Raw genomic sequence first — 19295 nt, forward strand, 5'->3', positions numbered from 1 at the left:
TACCATTGGACGTGACTAGGACATTGCATTTATATGCCTGCTTGGGTAACTATTTATTTTTCTTGCAGCCTTTTAAATCTAACGCCATCATCTGGATTGACTGCAAACCACACCTTTATTGTCAACGACTAGACTATTTCTATCCATGCTGAAATACACTTGTCACTTCCTGAGTGATTTGACATTGAGTAAATGAGAATTTTACTTGCATACTGACATGAGAATGACTGTTGAAACTGTGCATGCAACCCCTTATTCAGGGGTAACACTCAGACCTACAGTAGTCCTCGTAGTGGTCGTTTATTTTTTAATAAAAACTCCCAAAGACTGTTAGAAATGGGATTCGAGTCACAGATGCATGTTTGAATCAGGGCAGAGTGGCAGTGACGGCTCCTGCCTTCCTTAAAGCCAGCGCATCGGCGCCTGCCTGCTTTGGTTGATTCTCCAGGCAGCACTCACCCCTCACTCCTACCCAAACATCCAATGAAGGCTTTATAGAGTAAAATAAGTCAACGGTTAAACAAAGACGGGATTCAACGGCTTGATGGTCGAGTGGTTTAGAGCTAAGGTCACCAGAGAGTTGACGGTCAGCGGTACATTTCCCACAGAGTGGTGATATATCCCAGAGAGGGAGCCTTCGACACTTGCCTGAGATGAACGTCACGCGCGCTCTTTTTTTGCCATTGTTTTCATTATATCTACCAAACTCTTTTGCGCATTTCTATTCTTCCTTTGGTGTTATGCACATGTTGAACTGTATACTGTTGACTGCCCCTGAGTCTATTTGTGAAGCGTCTACATATTCTTTGACGAGTAACCTATCTACAATTTGTCATTCTTTTTTATTTTAATCTTTTGATGCGGAATTAGTTTTAGAGCTTGTCGAAAACGGTCAGAGGTGGGATTTGAAGCCCAACCGTGCAGGTGTTGGCCCCCTAAAAGCAGTCACCAAGCAGGTAAAGGGGGACTACCATTTGTCTGTGCCATCGTATACTCTGCAGGGACAGTCACCAGTGAATTATAGGCATTGTATCAAGCACAATCGTCCAGACAAGACTGGACGTCTACGAGTGACTGTGTCAATACCGCCATCCAATTGTCGTCCTGCAATTAGCTTTCATGGTGGCTCAGCAGTGAACATCAATCAGGCTCAAAATTCTCAATTAAAGAAACTATCTGCCCGGGATTCTTTTGCTAAATCTCCATGTTTGGCTGACAAAAAGTGCCATGTACTGCAATAGTGTGGCTCTTCTATGGCAGTGTTATTGACCAAACTATGCTTTGGTATATACAGTCAACAGACTGTGTGACAATCATCTTTTCCCCCTTTATGTGTTTCCCCGTAGCAATCTTTGGCATTGAATTTTAACGAACAAAATATGATTGGAGGTATCATAATATGTATGTACCGTGTCTCACTCAAAGAGACCCGTCAGAAGAATCGTCACCATGGCTTGTGTCAGTATCGCTGAGATCCAGAAGCTGGAATCGGTTGCCCATGAGGTTCTTGCGCGATGGGTGGGCAGGCGCGGCGCTGCTGTCTTCCTTCACGCAAAGAACCGGGGCCTTGGCGCCACTGGGCAAAGTCTCCAGAGGTTGACCACACTCATCAGCAACCCATTCGATACGGGAATTCTTGTACTCTCTGTTAGGTCATCCGTTAGCATTGATCGTATAGCCGGCTTTGAGGGGTGCGAGGCAGGGCAGATTCAACTTACGACCGACTGAGAAGGCAATTGCGAGCGAAGATGGCGGAATTGACCGAACTGGTGCTGACGAAGCAATTGGCCTTATCGAACTCGATATCAATCACATAAAGGTTGTGGATATGGTCGAGATCCTCGCGGAGGCCTTGGGCAGTGGTGTTGGGATCACGCTTGCGAATGACAAAGTTTCGAGTAGCTCCTCTTGCGACGTGGTAGGCGACTTGGCCTCTCACGACGTACTGATAGTCAGACCATTTGGCATGTATCTACAGCCATTCGTCAGAATAAGAACCAGGTAATTTCGTTGCTCAACCTACTTTACGGTCCTTCAAGTACAAGCCACACGTCCGGGTATGATCAAGGAAGGCAGCTGCGTCACTTTCTCGTACAAAGGATACAGTAGCAGAGTTATCCTTTGCTCTGAGAAAGATCTCCAGAAGCGGTCCACCTCGAACGATTGCAGCAATCTCGCCATGAGTGACACCAGGAGCCAAGTTCAAAAGTTGAACCGACCTCTGAGCGGCACTCTCCACCCATCGATGGGAGTCGGATCGTTTGTTGTTCTGGAGTGGACCACGATGCTGTTGGTCCAGTGAGTTGCCTGCATAGGTAGAAGACTGGGGTAAAGCATAACTATCGAGATTCTTGTTCCCATTGAGCGCTTGATTTTCGCCGTGACCTCCAAACGGGGCACTTTGTTGGTTCTGGTAGAGAGTTGAGATGTCAGGGGCGAACTGTGTTGAAGTTGAGTCGCCAACACGCTCGTTTGCCAACGAGGAAGTGTTTTGGGCCGCTGTTGGTAGGCACAGCGCCTAAGATAGAGTCAGAAATACTTAAAGTGATAGAAGGCTGCACGTACGTTGAGAGTTGCATCGTCGAACCCGCACTGATTGAGATTTTGGCGTAGGTAGACTGAGCAAGCAAAAATCAGAAAGGGTTCCAGAACGAGGAGTCAAGCCATCCGGCCGTGATGATACATACAGTACTGATGTGCAGCTGCGACGAGGCTACTGTACTCTTCCTGTGGGATGCAAACGCATTGAGACTTGTGAGTCGATGACTCGAGGCCCTTGTACAAATGTCAGCTTCTGATGTCCGTGTTCACGATGAAGCTGGTATAGATAGGATAGGCGAGCATACGGTTTGATTCCTAAGAGCGTAATAAATTAGAACTGAAAACGACACCGAGAGGTTTGATGGATTGGATTGGATTTGACCTGGGTGCTGTACATACTGTGTAAGGTTCATTGTGGTCGCTCCAAGAGAGTATTTTGATTCCAAGTGTACCGAAGAATAAAAGGTTAGATGGTGGACGAAATATTTAGATGGTGGGGGAAAGCGAATATTCGCAAATCTCGAAGGGGAATGAGCCTTGACGCCTTGTAGCTTTTCATCAGGCAGGAGGCAGTTGTTTGATAAGGCGAGCCAACAGGCAGGCAGATTCACGTGCCGTTGTTGGCAACTGCGAGCCTCGTTGACAACTTCCCGTCACTCTGAGGGGCTGCCATCCACAAACGCAAGCTTCCCGTTATTCGGCTGCTGGCTTATGAAGAAAAGAGAAAAGAAATGCAAGCAAACGTTCAGTTTCAAGCAAAGAATGAATTCGCTCCAATCCGCATGCATCGTAGATGTGCACATATCCACACATGTTGTACATTGACGGTACGCCTAGACGCATATCAATCGTACGTGACTTTCCATGAGTAACATTGCTGCACACATCGCATTACAAAACGAAGACTACAGTTACTCTTATGTGGGATAAGTATGGTGTATTAACACTTTGCTTTCGGTTTTATGCTTGACCTCCTGAGTGATAGTAGCCATCACCCTCGCAGTCATGTTGCATCGACTGATGATCACTTAGTAAGTAGAAGACGGGTTTGAAACAAACAGCAGCAGGATAATATACCATATATGATAAATGCAGTCAACGGTGAATAAGACTGACGTTGTCATAGTTTAGTACTTAACATACCTCCACGTGATACAGAAAACTGAGGCCCCGTTTGATCGGAGGCTAAAGCGGCAGAAAGCCAAACGCAGCCCTTAGATGAGATCAACGGGGCCGTGCAGGAAGGTTAATGGGTACTTCACTTTAATTCGAGACACCATCGTCACAGACATATTCTAGATTTTGGAAGGGTAGGGATGAGTGCACCTTGCTAGTGCTTCTGCGATGCTAGAAAGATCTAGGAATCAGCACGAGAAAATCGTAATCGCAATGACTTGGTATTGAATTCAAGGATCTGTTGATGGAACCTTTCTACGTAGTAATACCTGATCCCACTAACCCTGTCGCCCGTCCCATCCTTCGTGCATGATTGCCGAGAATAGCGGGCGGGTTCAGGCGTTAGGGGACTCCGAACAGGGATGGGGCGAAGGGTAACCGTTGTTATTTTTAGGTGAAGCAATGGAGTCTACACGAGATCATGTGATGGTATCCATTCCTTTTTTGGATCAGAGGGAAGTACCCAACTCTGTCAACACGAGACGATGACTTTCGCGTCTGACGATAATAAAGGAATTCATGAACCAATAAATCAGGCTCCGAACGGGCTGTGTCCTGCAAGTACATCGCTGTAATACGTATACCCAGGTTCAGTCGGTACTGCAGCGTCTCAGCTCCCTCACCCACTAACAGATGGAGATCCAACGGTTCCAGCTAAGCCTCCACCCAATGAAGAGAAATTACGGAACTGCTGTTTTGGCTCCTGGGTTAAAAATCGAAAGCCAAGGGGGGTACGTACTGTTATGGGGGCTTGAAGCATGTGCTTTGTACCAATGAGATGAAATGACCAACCCCCTGCTCCCTCATCTGCTGGGCCAACCCAACATAACGCCAACGCTTTCCCTTGTTCTCTCGTTTTTGCTCCTGTCCTGTTGATTTCTTGTCCACCTCTTGTTCGCACGCTCGCTCGTTCTTCCTCTCGTTAAAGCTTTAGAGATTGATCAATCTCAGAACTTTGGGACTAGCAGCATATCAGCATTGTTTTGATTCTGTTGTCTCTCGCTCTGATTCTTTCTCGACATTCGCTACCTCATCTGTTTCACCCTTCACTCGCTCTCATCGACTTGGACACGCTCAGCATCGACAGATCTGTCATTCGCAAGGACAATCTATCAAACCAACATAATTAATACAACATCGTTATCGTTATCGAGACGGAGACGACAACGACCCTCCATTTTCGACCACTTTTAACAGCATCACTATTGTCATTGTTCGATTTCCATCGCAACCCCTTTCTTCTCGAACTCGACAACGACCATCAACGAATCCATCCATCATGCGTCCCACCTCAAACCTCCTCCAGGCCGCTGTCTGCCTCACTTCTCTTGCACCTTTGGCTACAGCATGGCCTAGTTGGTTTCCCAACGCCGACTCCGTTGTAGTTCGACGAGTTGTCCCGGAAGATCGTATGTCAGCTCTCTCTACGACACTCAGACCCTTTTTACTGACTCTTAAACAGTGCCTCTAGAAACTCAAGTTCTCAAGCCTCGTCAAGATACCACGACTGAAGAGGAAGCTACAAGCACCAAGAAAAGTCCCAAGCAGACCAACCTAAACACAGCTAAAGTCGAAACCGGAACAGAGACTGGGACTGCCACCGAGGAAGATTCCACAGAGACAGGAAAGAAGACCGGAAAGAAGTCGGGCACCAAGACTGGAACCTCTGCCCCCAAACGCACAACCTTTTCTGCCGATGTTCAACCTGGCGGTTTGAGTATGACGCTGCCTGACACCATGTATGTCCCTACGCCTCTTATCAAGATCGGCGACTACGCCACCTTTGGCTGGAACTACACCTCGCTCGAAGGCACTCCTACTGCGATCGACGTGCTTGTCAGTCAGTCCTCCGCTGGCGAAACCTACACTCTTACTGCCAACATGACTTTCGAGACGAACCCCACCTACGTTTGGGATACTAGCAAGGAGGCCAATGATCCTGATGCTCCTCTCCCTGTTGGCATGTACACTCTTATCATCAAGGATTCCGACTCTGCAATCACCGATATTCCCTCCCCCGGTTACCTGGCGGTCCAGAAGACTTTCCAGTTCGGCATGTACACCCCCGCGGCCTACACGCCCTACCCCCAGTGGAACTGTGATATCTGTGACAACTAATCCCAAACTGTCACTTGTTCTTGCTGTTGTTCTTTGGAGTTTAATCTTGGGGGTGTTTACGGTCAGGAAAGCATCAGATGGAGAAAAATTGTTTATTGTTCTTGGTATTTGGGATGCGTCACAGCTCGGTGAGGGCGTTGGTAGATGTCTATCTTTCTTGTGAAGTTAATCTGGAGGAAAGCCCATTTTGGATACTTATGACATGGTGATTGAAATCGAGCAGAGATCACTTAATGATTTTATCTATTATATACATCTAATCTCGTCGGTTCTTGGTAACTGACAGCAGCTTTTTCAGATAAAATTTGAACCCATGTCAAATGTCTTCTCACAATCATGCTGCTTACAACGGTTTATCTTGTAATAAAATGTCCTTCCTAGGGTAACGAATTTCGATGAATCCTAAGTCTATCTGGGTATACGAATAGGATCTGCCTATGACTGCTCCTATAACTTGCAATCTAACAATTCTGCTTAAACGATAGTCACCACTTGCCCCAAATCTTAAATCATACGCAGTTGGAATCCTGCCCCCTTCTCTTCCTTGTCCCGCCCCTGGAATATGCCACTTAGATCAGCGTCGCCTAGCGAAGCAGCTTGTCCACCACGCACAGGCGCATGAGGCTCTACGCGTCTACGACGTTCTTGATTCGCCTTACTAGGGAAGGTCGGGAACATGCTCTCTGGCTTTGGCTTGGGGTCTTGTCGGAAATATTCGTTTTGCAGCATTTCATGTGCCGACGGCCTGCGCTCAGGGTTAAGTGATAGCAGATCGCCCAGCAAACCAGCGCCTGCGCTAGTAAGGCTAGGAAAGCGAGCACGAACGACAGAGCCCGTGGCAATCTGGGTCTTGGGAAGGCGTAATGAGCGAGCGTTGGGGAGACGTCGGAAACCAGGCCACGTCTCTTCTGTGGGAACGCCACACAGCTCAAAGATGCGCGAGACTTGATCAACTTCGTTTTTACCTTGAAGCAGAGGTTCGCGAGTGAGTAGCTCGCCAAATATGCAGCCTACACTCCACATATCGACAGCAGCGTCATACGTCTTGATACCAAGAAGTAGTTCGGGAGCACGGTACCAGAGGGTGACGACAAGCTGGGTAAGCTTGGGTGGAGGGTCACCGACGTAACGGGCCATTCCAAAGTCGGCAATCTTCAGCTGGCCGCGGTTGTTGAGAAGCAGATTGGAAGTCTTGAGATCGCGGTGAAGAATCCAGTTGTCGTGGAGGTAGGCGATACCTGATGTGAGCTGGAGAAGAAGGCGCTTCACTTCAGAGGAGAGGAAGGGTTCGGGCATGTCTTCGAGAATGGATTTCAGATCGTGTTCGACGAATTCAAGAACCAAGAATAACGAACTGTAGTGACTATTTAGTATTGTCGATGCTGAGAGGAATTGATGGGCGCGTGCTTACTTGTCCGGTCGCGATACATCATCGCCCACAACGACTTCTTCCATGGTAACAATGTTGCGGTGTTGACACTCCTTGAGTATTTGTATCTCACGAAGGCCCGTAACCGGTAGACCGTTCCGATCCTGAGGTTCTAGCTTTAACCTCTTCAATGCGACGACCTTGCCCGTGGCTTTGTTCGTCGCTCGCGCAACCCATCCATAAGTTCCCTCTTCGATATCGTTCAACTTTTCGTAATTCTCAACGCTTCTGCACTTCCCCCAGCTGCCAGTTGGGAATCGCAGCAGCTTGGCTGGGGGCAGTTTCTCGTCTTGTTTTGCGCCTGGCTCGGGTGTAATTCTCCGTCGCTTCGAGGGTCTGTCATCGTCGGCTTCAAGATTGCTCTGCTTCACTTCGGCCTGTAATTTCTTCTCTTCTTCGAGTTTGCGTGCCTTTTCTGCCTTTTTCCGTCTCTTTTCTTCCTTGAGTCTGGCGTCGAGGCGGGTGTCTTCCTCCGTGTCGGCCCACCGCGATTTGCTGGACATGATGTGCGCTGTAATGGGTGCAACTAGATGTATGAACTTGTGATGATAGACGAGAGTTAGGCCAACGGTATATGCGAAGAGGAAGACAGTGTTCAATTCAATATTTGAGTATGTACAGAACACCGGAGCTGTGGAGAGTAGTGAGAGCTCTGGGGACGGTTTGACGTTGAGGAATTCCTTATCTTATCAGCAGGTAGCTTTGTCTCAGGAAAAGCATCGTCACTGATCCACGCTTTCATGGGAATAAGTGGTGTCGTACTACGATCGGAGGACATTGCCCATCTCTTGAATCTCTAGTCTTTTATGTACTCGACTGGGTAGTCAGAGGTTCAAGATGTTTAGATCATTGGGCATAAGACCCTTCACAAGGCTGGCCAACAACCGCTGTATATCGCGGCCAAACTTGGTCAACTCTTGTGCTGCTAGAAACTTCTCATCTAGTATTCGTCGATATCAAAAAGCGGCTGAATTCCAAGATGAACTCGAGGGTGAGAGAAAGTGGTCTACGCCTTTGGCTAAACAGCTCTTTTCTGCCATCTCAGTGAGTACATTCCGTTAAACCAGTGTGTTCATGCTAACCTGTATCCAGACGACAGGACCTGTTCCATTGGCAAGCTACATGCGAATGTGTTTAACTGGTGATATTGGAGGCTACTATACTGGAGCCATTGGTGAAGGTCGAGATCAGTTTGGAACAAAGGGAGACTTTGTCACTTCGCCAGAGATCTCGCAAATCTTTGGTGAACTCATTGGTATCTGGTTCATCGCCGAGTGGATGAGCCAGGGTCGACCAAAACAGGGAGTTCAGATTATCGAGGTTGGACCTGGCCGTGGTACTCTGATGGATGATTTGCTTCGAGTAAGAAATTCATTTAATATTTTTCTCTCTATCGTGCCCACTGACTTGTTTCCAGACAATCCAACGATTCCCTGCTATGGCTAATAGCATCGACGCTGTCTACATGGTTGAGGCCAGTCGTGAGCTCCGAAATGCTCAAAAGGAGCTTCTCTGCGGACCTGGCGCCTCTTCATCTGAGTTAGAATCTGGCTTCCACAGTTCTAGCAAGTACAATGGTAAGAAGATTGTTTGGACGGATAACATCAAGTCAATCCCATACGGTAAGCAACGCCATCTTATTGTTCTGCACTTCAAAGCTAACATCATTATGGAATCTGACAAGATGCCCTTTATAATCGCCCACGAGTTCTTTGACGCACTACCTATACACAGTTTTCAATCCGCCCCTGCTGCTACCCCTCAACCAAAGCCCTCTTCATCTACTTCAGCTCCTCAGCCACCACCCGAAAATACCAAGCCCACCATGGAATGGCGAGAGATGATGGTATCGCCTACACCACCGGGCGTCACTCATGCCCAGCTCGGAACACCAAAGTCAGAGCAACATGAGCCCCCCCCTGAATTCCAACTTACTCTTTCGTCTACCCCCACCCGCCACTCTCGCTTCCTCCCCGAGACCTCTTCTCGATATCGCAAGCTCAAGAGCATGCCCAACTCGAACATTGAAATCTGCCCGGATGCTTCTATCTTTGCTACGGACTTTGCGACTCGTGTCGGTGGTTCAGATGAACATCCCAAGCCCAAGCCCAGTGGTGCGGCTCTCATTCTTGATTACGGAACCTCAGACACTGTCCCTATCAACTCCCTTCGAGGCATCCGTCATCACAGGCGTGTGAGCCCCTTCTCCGCGCCCGGTCTGGTTGATCTGAGCGCTGACGTTGATTTCACCGCCATTGCCGAAGTGGCCATGTCGGCAAGTGAGGGTGTTGAGGTCCATGGCCCTGTCACCCAAGGCGATTTCCTTACGGTGATGGGTATCCGTGAGCGTGCCGAACAGTTGACCAAGACTCCTGGCGTAGAGAAGGACACCATTGACAAGATCGACGGTGCCTGGAAGCGTCTTGTTGATAAGGGTCCAGACGGTATGGGGAAATTGTACAAAGTGTTGGCCATTCTGCCTGAAAACGATGGTCGAAGACGACCAGTTGGATTTGGAGGTGATGTATTGGGTTAGATGTAGGAAGCTATGGTGGTCATTGTTGAATGAATCATTCTGGAGAGAAGAGGAACGACTTTAGAAATATGTGTATTGATCACAATATTGTATTTATACCTGCCCATTCTGTACTATACTACATTTCACGAGCAACACGAAAAGAGTTGTGCATTAATTGAACCTCTTCATTCATGAATAAGATTTGATCTTTTGGCAAACCTATAAGTATACAAAAAAACAATGCGCCGAAAGGTGGCTGCAGAAAGTTTCATCCCAAGCCAACGCCTTGGTTTTCTCACTTGGATTTCACAAGCTTCGCGTCTTCTTCGTCACTGTCATCATCGTCTGAGAACTTGTCTCCATCCTCCCCAACAGCAAAGATGGTCTCATTCTCTAGCGATTCACGAGGACCGGTGCGTGTGTTCGTTGGCTGTTGAGGGGCACTCCGAGATGCGCTTGAGAACGACAGACCGTTGGCGTGTTGTGAGTTGTTTTGAGGCTTAGCGATTTCGGCCTCCTCATCATCTGAATCTTCTCCTGGAACACCAATATCGCCAAGGTCAAAGTTGCCATCATCGTCTTGGGCAATTTCGTCACTCATGGCGAAGCGACGGTTGTTGGACGTAGGGCGCCAAAGATACGCGATCCATGCAACGTCAGCAAAGTAGACCACGTTCAGCCAGCCATCGAGGATGAACCATCGTGTCTTCCAGTGGAACGGAACGAAATCAGGATCACTGGCAGAGGCAAACGTGAAGCTGTTGAAGAAGAAGAAGCCGAAGATGACCATGACACTGATGAGAATAGCCCACCAGAGTTTTCTGTACATGGCTTCTTTGGCATGCTGCTTTCGCTCGCGGAGATCCTTGAGAGTCCAGTTGAGGGAGTTGAGGGTCCAGACATAGAAGGCAGTCAGGGTGCCAGCTAGAGGGAGGACAATCAAGAGCACAAATGGGCCTGTCTCGAGTCAGTGGGTACTATAAAGAACAAGCGAGTAGTCTTACCAGCTGTCTCTGGGGTAATGGAGAGGAAAGTAAGCGAGTAGACGAGACCAAACAGGAAATGAGCTGCTGCAAGCCATCGCACTCTGATCATTGTCTTGCCCAGGGTGTGCTTGACCACACCATAACCCATACAAACGATGAGCAGCAAGAAGAACGAGAACGAGTTTCGGCCAGCATTGAGAATTCCTACAATTGTGAGGAAAACCTTTGAGCCGATGTTCGAGCCATGACGATTCTGATATTCTACATTCGAGTTAGAGCGAGTAATACAACGAGAGTAAAATACAAACCATAAAAGCCCCAAGTGATGAGCATTTCAACTACCAAGAAGATCAAGATTGCTGTAATGTAATTTTGCACAGCCACTAAACAGAGTTAGTCAGAACTCATTATTGCATGGGTTAATGCGCTTACAGATGTCGTGTCTATGTTGGTAGTACAGAAAACCCCAGTATGCAGCGAGGAGCGCATACAAGATACTCATGCCGCCGTAGAATGGCAGTTTGGGAATCTGGGTGGCTTCGAGTTCACCATAAGCATTGCGGTACTCAACTACAAGGTTATAGTTCTTGGTATTGACAACGTCCGTGAGGACGCAGTAGTAGCCAGTCTTCTTGATAGCGTAGTTGATGGGAGCAGCGGAATTGAGGTGGACGGCCTTGGTAAGGACCACGCTGGTAGATTTCTTGTCGACTTCAGGGTGCAAGATAAACTTGCCAATGTCGGTTTTGTTGCAGTAACCTTGCTTGACGAAATCATCGCCGCAGACGCCAAGTCGCTGTATTCCATGCACGTTAGTATGCGCCAAATGAGGGTTTGCGACACCACTCACGTTTCCGGGAACATCGGGATCAGGTATTCCAACGAGATTTCTATCTTTCCACTCGAATATCACAAGACTGGCTGTCGGATCTTTGACGCCCGAATCGCTACTGTTGAGGAACTTGACAAGGATGAAAGGGTCAACGGGTCCGCCCCATGAGGACTTGCTGTACATGCCTGGAGACTGTCAGATCAAAGAGTTTAATCGCATATGATAGCCATCACCTACCAGTACAGTATTCTTGGTAGCCTTCCTTGTTGCTCTAGAGGAGATCAAAGTTAGCAAAACTGCGATGCCGACGCTTCCTAGATAGTAGTTGTAAGGCCACCCCGTACCAGTCCGATCTCGTAGGCTTGGGTTGTCCAAAGGGACATGCCCAGCACGAGCAGTCCCGTGAGGAACCTCATGATGTTCGTATCGTGGATATTGCGGCGAAAGCTTCGGAGGGGTTGCGAGGAGATCCGGAATAGAAGAAAGAATGATCGCAGTTCAAGGCAGAAGGGAGCTTAGAAACGCTTAAGAGGTGGCGCTGTAGCTTGTTAATTTATGGAGCATGTCGAGCCTGTCGAATGTCCTGATTGCGCGGCAGGGTGTGCTTCGTCAAGTGGGAAGGGAAGTTTGGCCTTGACGATGGTGATCTCAAAGTTGTGTATAAGAATGAATTGGTGTAGTTGAGTTAATGTAGAAGCCCGGATGCCTCAAGTTGCAGATTCAAGGGAGCAATCAACGTGTATACGTAATTGGTCGCCGCTCAGTGATGCCAGGTCAGCACCAGCACCAGGAGAAACCATGGCAGAGATTGTGTCCTCATTGGCCAGACCTCGAATGGTTACGATAAGCCCCAGGTCGTCTCAGGCACCAGGTTAGCGTACCTGGTACCTATGAGGTACGTAGAAACCTTAGCGTGGCGCATCATATAGATGGAACTACGGGTAGGGGACATCATCATAACTTCTTTTTTTTAAAAAGTACCGTCACATTCACATTTGTTTGATCAGCGCAACAATGGGCAAAGGAACAGACAAGCTTTACGTAAGTCAATATTCCTCGAATGAAGCTGTCCTTTATTCTAACCAAACGTCTCCTAGATTACGCATTCAGAATGGTCCTCGGCCGACGCCTTTTCTCCCAGCATCGGCGCAGGCGCGTCTCGCAACCAACAAGCCAGCGCTTCATTTCGTCGTCTCCCCTTCAACTTTTGCGCCGCGAGTCTTCAGCCGTTCAAGAACCCAGTGTGCACACCAGATGGGACTATCTTCGATGTTGAAGTCATTGGCGCCTGGCTTGAAAAGCATCCCAACCAGAACCCCGTCACCGGCGAGCCACTACAGAAAAAAGATTTGATCCGTCTCAACTTCGCCCGCAATTCAGAGTCGGACTCCCTTGGTGCCGGATTGAGCGATGGAAAAGGCGATTTAATTGATCCAGTCACATACAAGGTCTTCACCGACAATACACACATAGTCGCTATTCGTCATGGCACATATGCCAACGTCTTCGCCTGGGATACGGTCGATCGCATGAATATCAAGGCCAAATCGTGGCGCGACTTAGTTGACGACGAGGAATTCACCCGCGCCGACATCATCACTCTCCAGGACCCCCAGAATGCGGCCAGTCGCAACTTGGATCAGTTCAAGTACTTGAAGGAAGGACATGACGCACAATTGACAAAAGAGCAGGAAGAAGAGCGCAATGCCGGCAACATCAACTCCAGTGCTTTGGGAAGCATGGGCGACAAGGTCTCGCGCGCCAAGGCGGCGGTAGAAAAGGCGCGCAAAGCTCGTGAGCAAGGTGGCGATGTCAATCGCAGTTCTACTGCTCTAACGAAACCCACGGCTGCTGGCAGCGTCGTTCGCAAGTCCATGATCAACGACAAGAAGTTGGCTGTCAACTCTGCCACTTACACCACAGGAAAGGCCGCAGCCAGTTTCACCAGCACAGGCTTGACACCCGAAACGAGTGGCGAGAGAGCACTACTCTCTGATGAAGAGTACATGCTGAAACCCAAGCGTGTCAAGACAACGGGATTTGCTAGGATGGAAACAAATTTGGGCGACTTGACAATCGAATTATACCCAGAGTTTGCGCCAAAGGCTGTGTGGAATTTCATCAGGTTATCCCAGAAAGGTTATTACAAGGGCGTGGCCTTTCACCGAAACATTCCCAACTTTATGATCCAGGGTGGTGATCCCTCGGGTACTGGTCGAGGCGGGCAGAGCGTTTGGGGCAAGTATTTCGATGATGAATTTGACGGTCCTATGTCACACAATGGCCGTGGAACCCGTAAGTGATCCCTTTCAGTATGGTATGATTCTTGCTAACCTCACGCTCCCAGTCTCGATGGCCAATAAAGGAAAAAACACAAACTCTAGCCAGTTCTTTTTTGCGTACAAGCCAACACCTCACCTCGACCGCAAACACACAGTATTTGGAAAGGTCGTCGAAAACATTAATGTTCTCTCCAAAATGGAAAATGTCCCCACTGATGGTTCTAACCGCCCCCTTAATAAGATCCTTATCAAGGACATTGTCATTATGCTTGACCCCTTCGCCGAGTTTCAAAAACAGAAACAGGAAAATGAGTTACAGACTAAGGAGCGGGAGAAGATCCAGCTACAAGGCGGTACAGACGATGACAAGACGACATGGACCGGCAAGCGGATACGAAGTGACGGCAGCATGGAGAACACAGGTGGTGGCGTAGGAAAGTACTTAAAGGCCACTACGCAAAAGAGTACATCAACAGTCAACGAAGCAGACGTGGAGGATGTTGACACATGGGAGGAGCCTGCACGCAAAAAGGTTAAAGGAGGTGGTTTTGGAAATTTTGATAATTGGTAAATGAAACGGGCATAGTCTGCCTCAATATGTCAATATCTCAAAAGTGCTGGGTATGTGACCTTCTAAATCTCGCCCTATCTATCCAGAGAATCACGCTAAGAAATAGAAAAGCCTGCCAATATCACGCCCATCACGTATGATGATTCATACGTCTCAAAATTCCTTGAACGTTGAATGAAGTAAAGATGTGCTGAGCCGCATGGTACCACCAATTGGTCGTGATGAGGCGTATCAAACTATCGAGGGCAGGGTGCTCGGAGCTACTGACGGAAGCTTGCTAAGAAGTGAGGAGTTGCAGATAGAGTGGCCAGCTTTCTGCTCCTGTAATAGTCCTGCAACAACTCGCGCCTGTTCCAAGCCAGCTTCTCTATGTATGGCATTGAGACCCTCTACGGCGTACTGTTTCGTCTCAGAGGAGCAGACCGACGACATGCCAAGCATGTACAATGGCCAAATGATGGTACTGTTGGTAGAAGCAAGGCTCACAAAACGAGCGGCATCGTCTGTATGGGCTTTCGACCTTGTTGGGTCAAACATTACAGGACTACCGCCGCTGCTCGAAGCATCGTCCCCGGTACCAAATCGTGTATCATGAGCGGGAGGCGTTGGTAGAACACGATAGGCCTGCTTCTTAGCAGCAATCGACACCGTATGTGCTGGATCTTTTCGGTCAATTATATCACGTATACTAACAACTCCAAGGTGCTGTGGTATACTCGCAGCGATGGACCGTCCTAGCATGTTCAAAAGTTTGACAGAAATTGCCAAAATCTGAAGATGAGCCTCCGATATTGCAGTATCGCTGGATGACTCGAAGATTGCACAGAATTTCTCAACGAATGTTTCCAACAGGAGCATGCGTATTCCTCGCACCATGTTCCAGGTGGTGGATTGGAGAAGTCCGGTATAAACGTGACAAGTTTGTCCCAAAACTCGTGGGTCCGGCTGCGTCAACTGTACATTATGATATCTCCAATCCTCTGGTAGCCCGGAGAGTGTTGCAGAAATTTCTTCCTGGACATTAGATATGGCGTTGACTATAACATCAAGACTGCTAAGTGTGCCTGATTTGATATCGTGCCGAACTTGTAGTGCTTTGTAAACGGGATATGTTACATGAAAGTCAGGCCCCATAAGTTCTTCAGATGGTGGAATTTGGCGGCGAAGATCTATTAGAGTCCCTGGCATAGGGAGACCACTCTGAATGCAGCTTATCAGGACCGTTTGGCAAAGCATGAGAAACATGCGGGCTCCGGCTTTGGTCCTAAATTGAGCAACACTCCTTATACCCGCAAGAGCAGCAGCTCCATTAACATGATCTTGCCAAGCACGCATCGTATGAGCACTGTAACCCGAAACGAATTCGTATGTGCCAAGAATCAATACTGCAAGCATAGTTGTGTCCTTGACTACTTCTATCGGGTCACGGAGGGCCCGGTGCGTTAATCCAAGTGCGATGGCATAGCTCTCTTGGGCACGAGTCATAAGTTCGGGTGATTGGAGACTTTGAGAGCATGCCGCAAGTCCAACAGCTGCCATACTGACAGAGACCAGGTCAACTTGGGACTGGGCCGAGTCCGGGGGCTTCCATACATCGTATATGAAAGAATAGTTTTGGTGGGAACCTCCATTCGTCGTGACATAGCGAGAAAAGAAGAAGGAGATGCCCTTGTCCTGTGTCTCAGGGGATAAAGCTCTGTCTAGGGGAACATCGAGCTCGGAAGCTCCGCCGTCATCGTTGGCATTAGTTGGGCTTTCCGAAGTCTCTGAAGAAGAACGGCTCCAATCATTGTTCAATGCTGAAAGCACAGGTGCGCGACAACGAGTGGCTCGTTTCCTAGAACGTCTATCCGTTGCTTTGTTAGGTTTCTCTACTTTGGAGGCAGGTGGTAAGCCTCCCCCAGGTCTTGAATCAATGATGAATGCCGGCGATGAGCCGATAGGCTCAGCAGGTGTTAAGGGAGATGGAGATGGAGAAGGGAGTCCCTGGCCAGCAGAGCTCTTTTGATTCGGAACGAGGTGCTGGGACCGTCTGCTTTCTGCTTTCTTGATGACATGAGAGCTTTCATCTCGAAACATCAGATCAACAAGGTTGCGATAACCAGGACAAGCTATCCCCTTCTTCGTGCATTGTGTACATGAAGGATCCTTTTGATCACACTTGGGAGATAAATTACAGGTCAGCAAGTTGAAAGAACAGTAGATCGTCATGGCCACACTGTCAAGCCGTATGTCCTGATCGTGGACGCTGTTGGGGAATAATTTGGGCCAGTGATGATGGGATAACTCACGCGAATCTTCCGACCACGGCAGACGGAGCAACCTCCGGAAGGCTTCCCACAATAGACCATGACGATGTATTAAAGAGGTACGGCCTTGTAATTGATTATCCAGGTTTGACAACTAAGGTCGAGAGAGGAGTGTACAGATAGAAGGGCTGAGGCTTTTGCAGGTCATGACATGATGGGCACCTGCTGGTAGCAGTGCTTCTCGCGGGTTGTTCTGTCTAACAAATGCAAACTCTTGGCTCAAGACATATGCCCCGCCAGAGGATAGCTAGGCAAGGGGGGGATGCTGGGGTAATATCGAAAGAAGCGGTTAGGTATTCCAAATGGCGGTTGTTATAGAGGGTATCACTGGTATCAGAAATCGCGAATCGTCAATCATGAGCTTGTGAGTCGATGCTGAGAATGGGGGCGACGGAACAATTATATATATTGGTGTGCTCCGGGTGCAATTAAATTAGATGTAAAAGGGAAAAGTAGAGGCATGGATGATGCAGTAGCAGGAGGAAGGGCTTGAATGGATCGATAGGCTCGCACCGCAGTGGACAGTGGACAGTGGACGGTGGATGGACAGGATTGGGTGTGATGCGACTTGTTAGCTGCAGATTGGGTGGGCAGGCGCCGTCCTTATGTTTATGGCTGTGTTCTTCCTTTCTTCCCGAGGGCCCCAGTTAAGGATGCATCATCGGGTCAATACCTTGATACCTACATTCCATCTTCCTATATTACCTGGTAGGTATATATTGCTATAGAAAGTTAAGAATATTTATTTGCCTGCCAAGACAGGTAGTCAGTATTTAGATTGGATGAAATACCTTGACTAGTTGGTGACTGATAAACTTGACTAGCGGCGTCATCAAATCTAACGACTCAAAACCATGTGAGGCCAGCTCCAAAGCTTTGGGTGTTACGGCTCAGGGTCAATCTGCAACCCTCTCGTTCCTTGATCACGGCTGTGGCATATACCATTAAAAGCCACAACCGCATGTCTTACATGTAATGTATACGACCAATGGCTTCTGATAAGGAATTGGCAAGTCATAACCTACCCTGTGGCTTGTTTATACGTGTTGGGGAGATGAGAACGAGAAGGAGCTACAAACAAAGGATATTGACTTAATTCATAGGTCTGTTCATTCTGCAACTTATTCTCTGCCTCCAACGTGAACCGTCAACAGTTTTGGTCTCCCATCATTCAGAAACCCGCTCTGATCGACTCCTCCAGACGCTCCAACGTCATCATACGGAAACGCATACCCTTTACCCTCATGGGTAACCTCATGACATACTCTTGAGTAATGATTCGTTCTCCCTTGTGCATCCCCCTTACAATAATATTCACCCACCTTCTCCCCCTCGGGCTGCCGGCCGTTCCCTGATAGTGTCGTTCGGTTTAGCGCAGCCGCGAGCCGGGCCCCGACGTTGAGCTGCGCCGGCGTAACGTCCGGTCCCCCCGCAAACGGTCCGGAGCTGCACGATACAATATCCCGAGTTGACGGCTTCTCAAATGAAAATTTAAGCTTATCTTTGCCCACGTCCTTAAAGACAAGCTTGCCGTGATGCACTCGACCCTTGACGTCGCCCCATTCAGCCTGCGTATTGATCTCGATGTCCTCGTTCTTGTATCGCTCCCATGCCGCATCAATCTCTGGCGCAAAGTAGTTCTCCAGCAAGCCTGGGTGCAGCTCCGCAGCAGCATTGATACTCAGTGCCCGGAGGTTGGAACCTGACTCTGACTTGACCACAAGCTTCTCCCATCCCGCGCCGTCCTGTTCGCCCTGGCGCTTCAGTCCTTCGCAGACTTGGTCCAGCCCATCCTTTGGCAAACCCCGTACATGTGTGACTTTGCCAGCTTCGTTCTCGAGTTCCAGACCGATTGGTAAGCTCACAAAGTCAACATATGACACGTTCACATACAACTGGTCGTTGTTGTAAGTAAATTCGCAGAAACCCCAGTCGGCGTGAAAGTTGGGGTCGGTCGGGTTCATCACGGATGGCTCTACCACCGCTGGTCCAGGATTCAGCAGAAACGTAAGAGGATTTCCCTTGCAGAACCAGATGCGGCCTCCAAAGATGTGCGGTATCCGGACCTTTTTCTGAGCCCCAGGTTCACCGACGAGTATGCCAACGTCTGCTCCCACAGGCTGGAGAATCTCAGACGGTGATTCAGGACGATACAATGTCTCTCCGTCTGCAAGAAGCATCACCACGCCTTTCTCATCTCGGCCTGTCACATGGGCAAAGAGTGCCTTTGAGTCCGTATGATTGGTGAGCAAGATGTCAAGAAAGGGTTCCGTAGGCATGATGTTTGACTGCAACTTGGAGTGCCGTTAATTGTGTCGTATCGTGTTGTAGCTATAATAACATGCGACAAGCTTGACACTGGTTAGATGAGAAATCCTTGACTGCATTCTTGTCTCAGTGCCTCAATACTTTGGTACTAATAGCCCCTCATCATCTCACCTCACCATGCTGCTTCTGCCCTGTTTTAGGCCCTGTTTTATTGGATTCTTGGCCTAATCTTCAACAACTTGGTAACAGGAGCACGATAGAATGA

General features: G+C 48.6%; 8 protein-coding genes across 8 annotated transcripts; 3 read left to right on the top strand and 5 right to left on the bottom strand.

The window, feature by feature from the left end:
* Positions 1–1419: 1419 nt before the first annotated feature.
* EDB82DRAFT_529290 (uncharacterized protein) lies at positions 1420–2954 on the bottom strand (the record flags this gene model as incomplete). The annotated part of the gene is made up of 7 exons (XM_025737626.1): positions 1420–1645; positions 1719–1972; positions 2024–2518; positions 2566–2618; positions 2688–2775; positions 2847–2856; positions 2941–2954. The coding sequence occupies 7 exons, from the start codon at positions 2952–2954 to the stop codon at positions 1420–1422; spliced, it is 1140 nt and encodes a 379-aa protein (XP_025592468.1).
* Positions 2955–4996: 2042 nt separating this feature from the next.
* EDB82DRAFT_529291 (uncharacterized protein) lies at positions 4997–5835 on the top strand (the record flags this gene model as incomplete). Its single annotated transcript, XM_025737627.1, has 2 exons — positions 4997–5126; positions 5180–5835. 2 exons carry the CDS (start codon positions 4997–4999, stop codon positions 5833–5835), a joined length of 786 nt encoding a protein of 261 aa, XP_025592469.1.
* Positions 5836–6339: 504 nt separating this feature from the next.
* EDB82DRAFT_436914 (kinase-like domain-containing protein) lies at positions 6340–7767 on the bottom strand (the record flags this gene model as incomplete). The annotated part of the gene is made up of 2 exons (XM_025737628.1): positions 6340–7189; positions 7247–7767. The coding sequence occupies 2 exons, from the start codon at positions 7765–7767 to the stop codon at positions 6340–6342; spliced, it is 1371 nt and encodes a 456-aa protein (XP_025592470.1).
* Positions 7768–7995: 228 nt separating this feature from the next.
* Positions 7996–9947, top strand: EDB82DRAFT_513111 (S-adenosyl-L-methionine-dependent methyltransferase). Its single transcript, XM_065608930.1, has 4 exons — positions 7996–8308; positions 8357–8626; positions 8682–8885; positions 8937–9947. The coding sequence occupies exons 1-4, from the start codon at positions 8102–8104 to the stop codon at positions 9798–9800; spliced, it is 1545 nt and encodes a 514-aa protein (XP_065463276.1). The 5' UTR covers positions 7996–8101; the 3' UTR covers positions 9801–9947.
* EDB82DRAFT_513114 (lung seven transmembrane receptor-domain-containing protein) lies at positions 9948–12370 on the bottom strand. Its single transcript, XM_065608931.1, has 7 exons — positions 11945–12370; positions 11838–11871; positions 11619–11785; positions 11201–11564; positions 11077–11151; positions 10787–11029; positions 9948–10739 (listed from the first exon to the last, which is right to left on the bottom strand). Exons 1-7 carry the CDS (start codon positions 12014–12016, stop codon positions 10078–10080), a joined length of 1617 nt encoding a protein of 538 aa, XP_065463277.1. The 5' UTR covers positions 12017–12370; the 3' UTR covers positions 9948–10077.
* Positions 12371–12614: 244 nt separating this feature from the next.
* On the top strand, positions 12615–14453 carry EDB82DRAFT_479932 (peptidyl-prolyl cis-trans isomerase-like 2; the record flags this gene model as incomplete). Its single annotated transcript, XM_025737632.1, has 3 exons — positions 12615–12641; positions 12698–13895; positions 13948–14453. 3 exons carry the CDS (start codon positions 12615–12617, stop codon positions 14451–14453), a joined length of 1731 nt encoding a protein of 576 aa, XP_025592473.1.
* Positions 14454–14500: 47 nt separating this feature from the next.
* Positions 14501–17203, bottom strand: EDB82DRAFT_304229 (uncharacterized protein). The gene is made up of 2 exons (XM_025737633.2): positions 16745–17203; positions 14501–16613 (listed from the first exon to the last, which is right to left on the bottom strand). The coding sequence occupies exons 1-2, from the start codon at positions 16802–16804 to the stop codon at positions 14685–14687; spliced, it is 1989 nt and encodes a 662-aa protein (XP_025592474.2). The 5' UTR covers positions 16805–17203; the 3' UTR covers positions 14501–14684.
* A 680-nt stretch (positions 17204–17883) lies between these two features.
* Positions 17884–19041, bottom strand: EDB82DRAFT_479934 (uncharacterized protein; the record flags this gene model as incomplete). Its single annotated transcript, XM_025737634.1, has 1 exon — positions 17884–19041. The coding sequence occupies one exon, from the start codon at positions 19039–19041 to the stop codon at positions 17884–17886; it is 1158 nt and encodes a 385-aa protein (XP_025592475.1).
* Between the last annotated feature and the right edge of the window lie 254 nt (positions 19042–19295).

The sequence above is a fragment of the Fusarium venenatum genome, assembly GCF_020744135.1.
Source record: "Fusarium venenatum strain MPI-CAGE-CH-0201 chromosome Unknown EDB82scaffold_4, whole genome shotgun sequence".
Classification (NCBI taxonomy): domain Eukaryota; kingdom Fungi; phylum Ascomycota; class Sordariomycetes; order Hypocreales; family Nectriaceae; genus Fusarium; species Fusarium venenatum.

What these genes read in the sequence shown, in the direction of transcription:
- EDB82DRAFT_513111 (XM_065608930.1), top strand. Translation starts at nt 8,102, where the DNA reads ATGTTTAGATCATTGGGCATAAGACCCTTCACAAGGCTGGCCAACAAC. An exon ending in AGCTCTTTTCTGCCATCTCA is followed by an intron (nt 8,309 to 8,356) that starts GTGAGTACATTC and finishes ACCTGTATCCAG; the next exon opens with ACGACAGGACCTGTTCCATT. An exon ending in ACATCAAGTCAATCCCATAC is followed by an intron (nt 8,886 to 8,936) that starts GGTAAGCAACGC and finishes AACATCATTATG; the next exon opens with GAATCTGACAAGATGCCCTT.
- EDB82DRAFT_513114 (XM_065608931.1), bottom strand. Translation starts at nt 12,016, where the DNA reads ATGAGGTTCCTCACGGGACTGCTCGTGCTGGGCATGTCCCTTTGGACA. An exon ending in CCAACATAGACACGACATCT is followed by an intron (nt 11,152 to 11,200) that starts GTAAGCGCATTA and finishes AACTCTGTTTAG; the next exon opens with TGGCTGTGCAAAATTACATT. An exon ending in CATTACCCCAGAGACAGCTG is followed by an intron (nt 10,740 to 10,786) that starts GTAAGACTACTC and finishes GACTCGAGACAG; the next exon opens with GCCCATTTGTGCTCTTGATT.
- EDB82DRAFT_304229 (XM_025737633.2), bottom strand. Translation starts at nt 16,804, where the DNA reads ATGGTCTATTGTGGGAAGCCTTCCGGAGGTTGCTCCGTCTGCCGTGGT. An exon ending in GCCGTGGTCGGAAGATTCGC is followed by an intron (nt 16,614 to 16,744) that starts GTGAGTTATCCC and finishes TTATCTCCCAAG; the next exon opens with TGTGATCAAAAGGATCCTTC.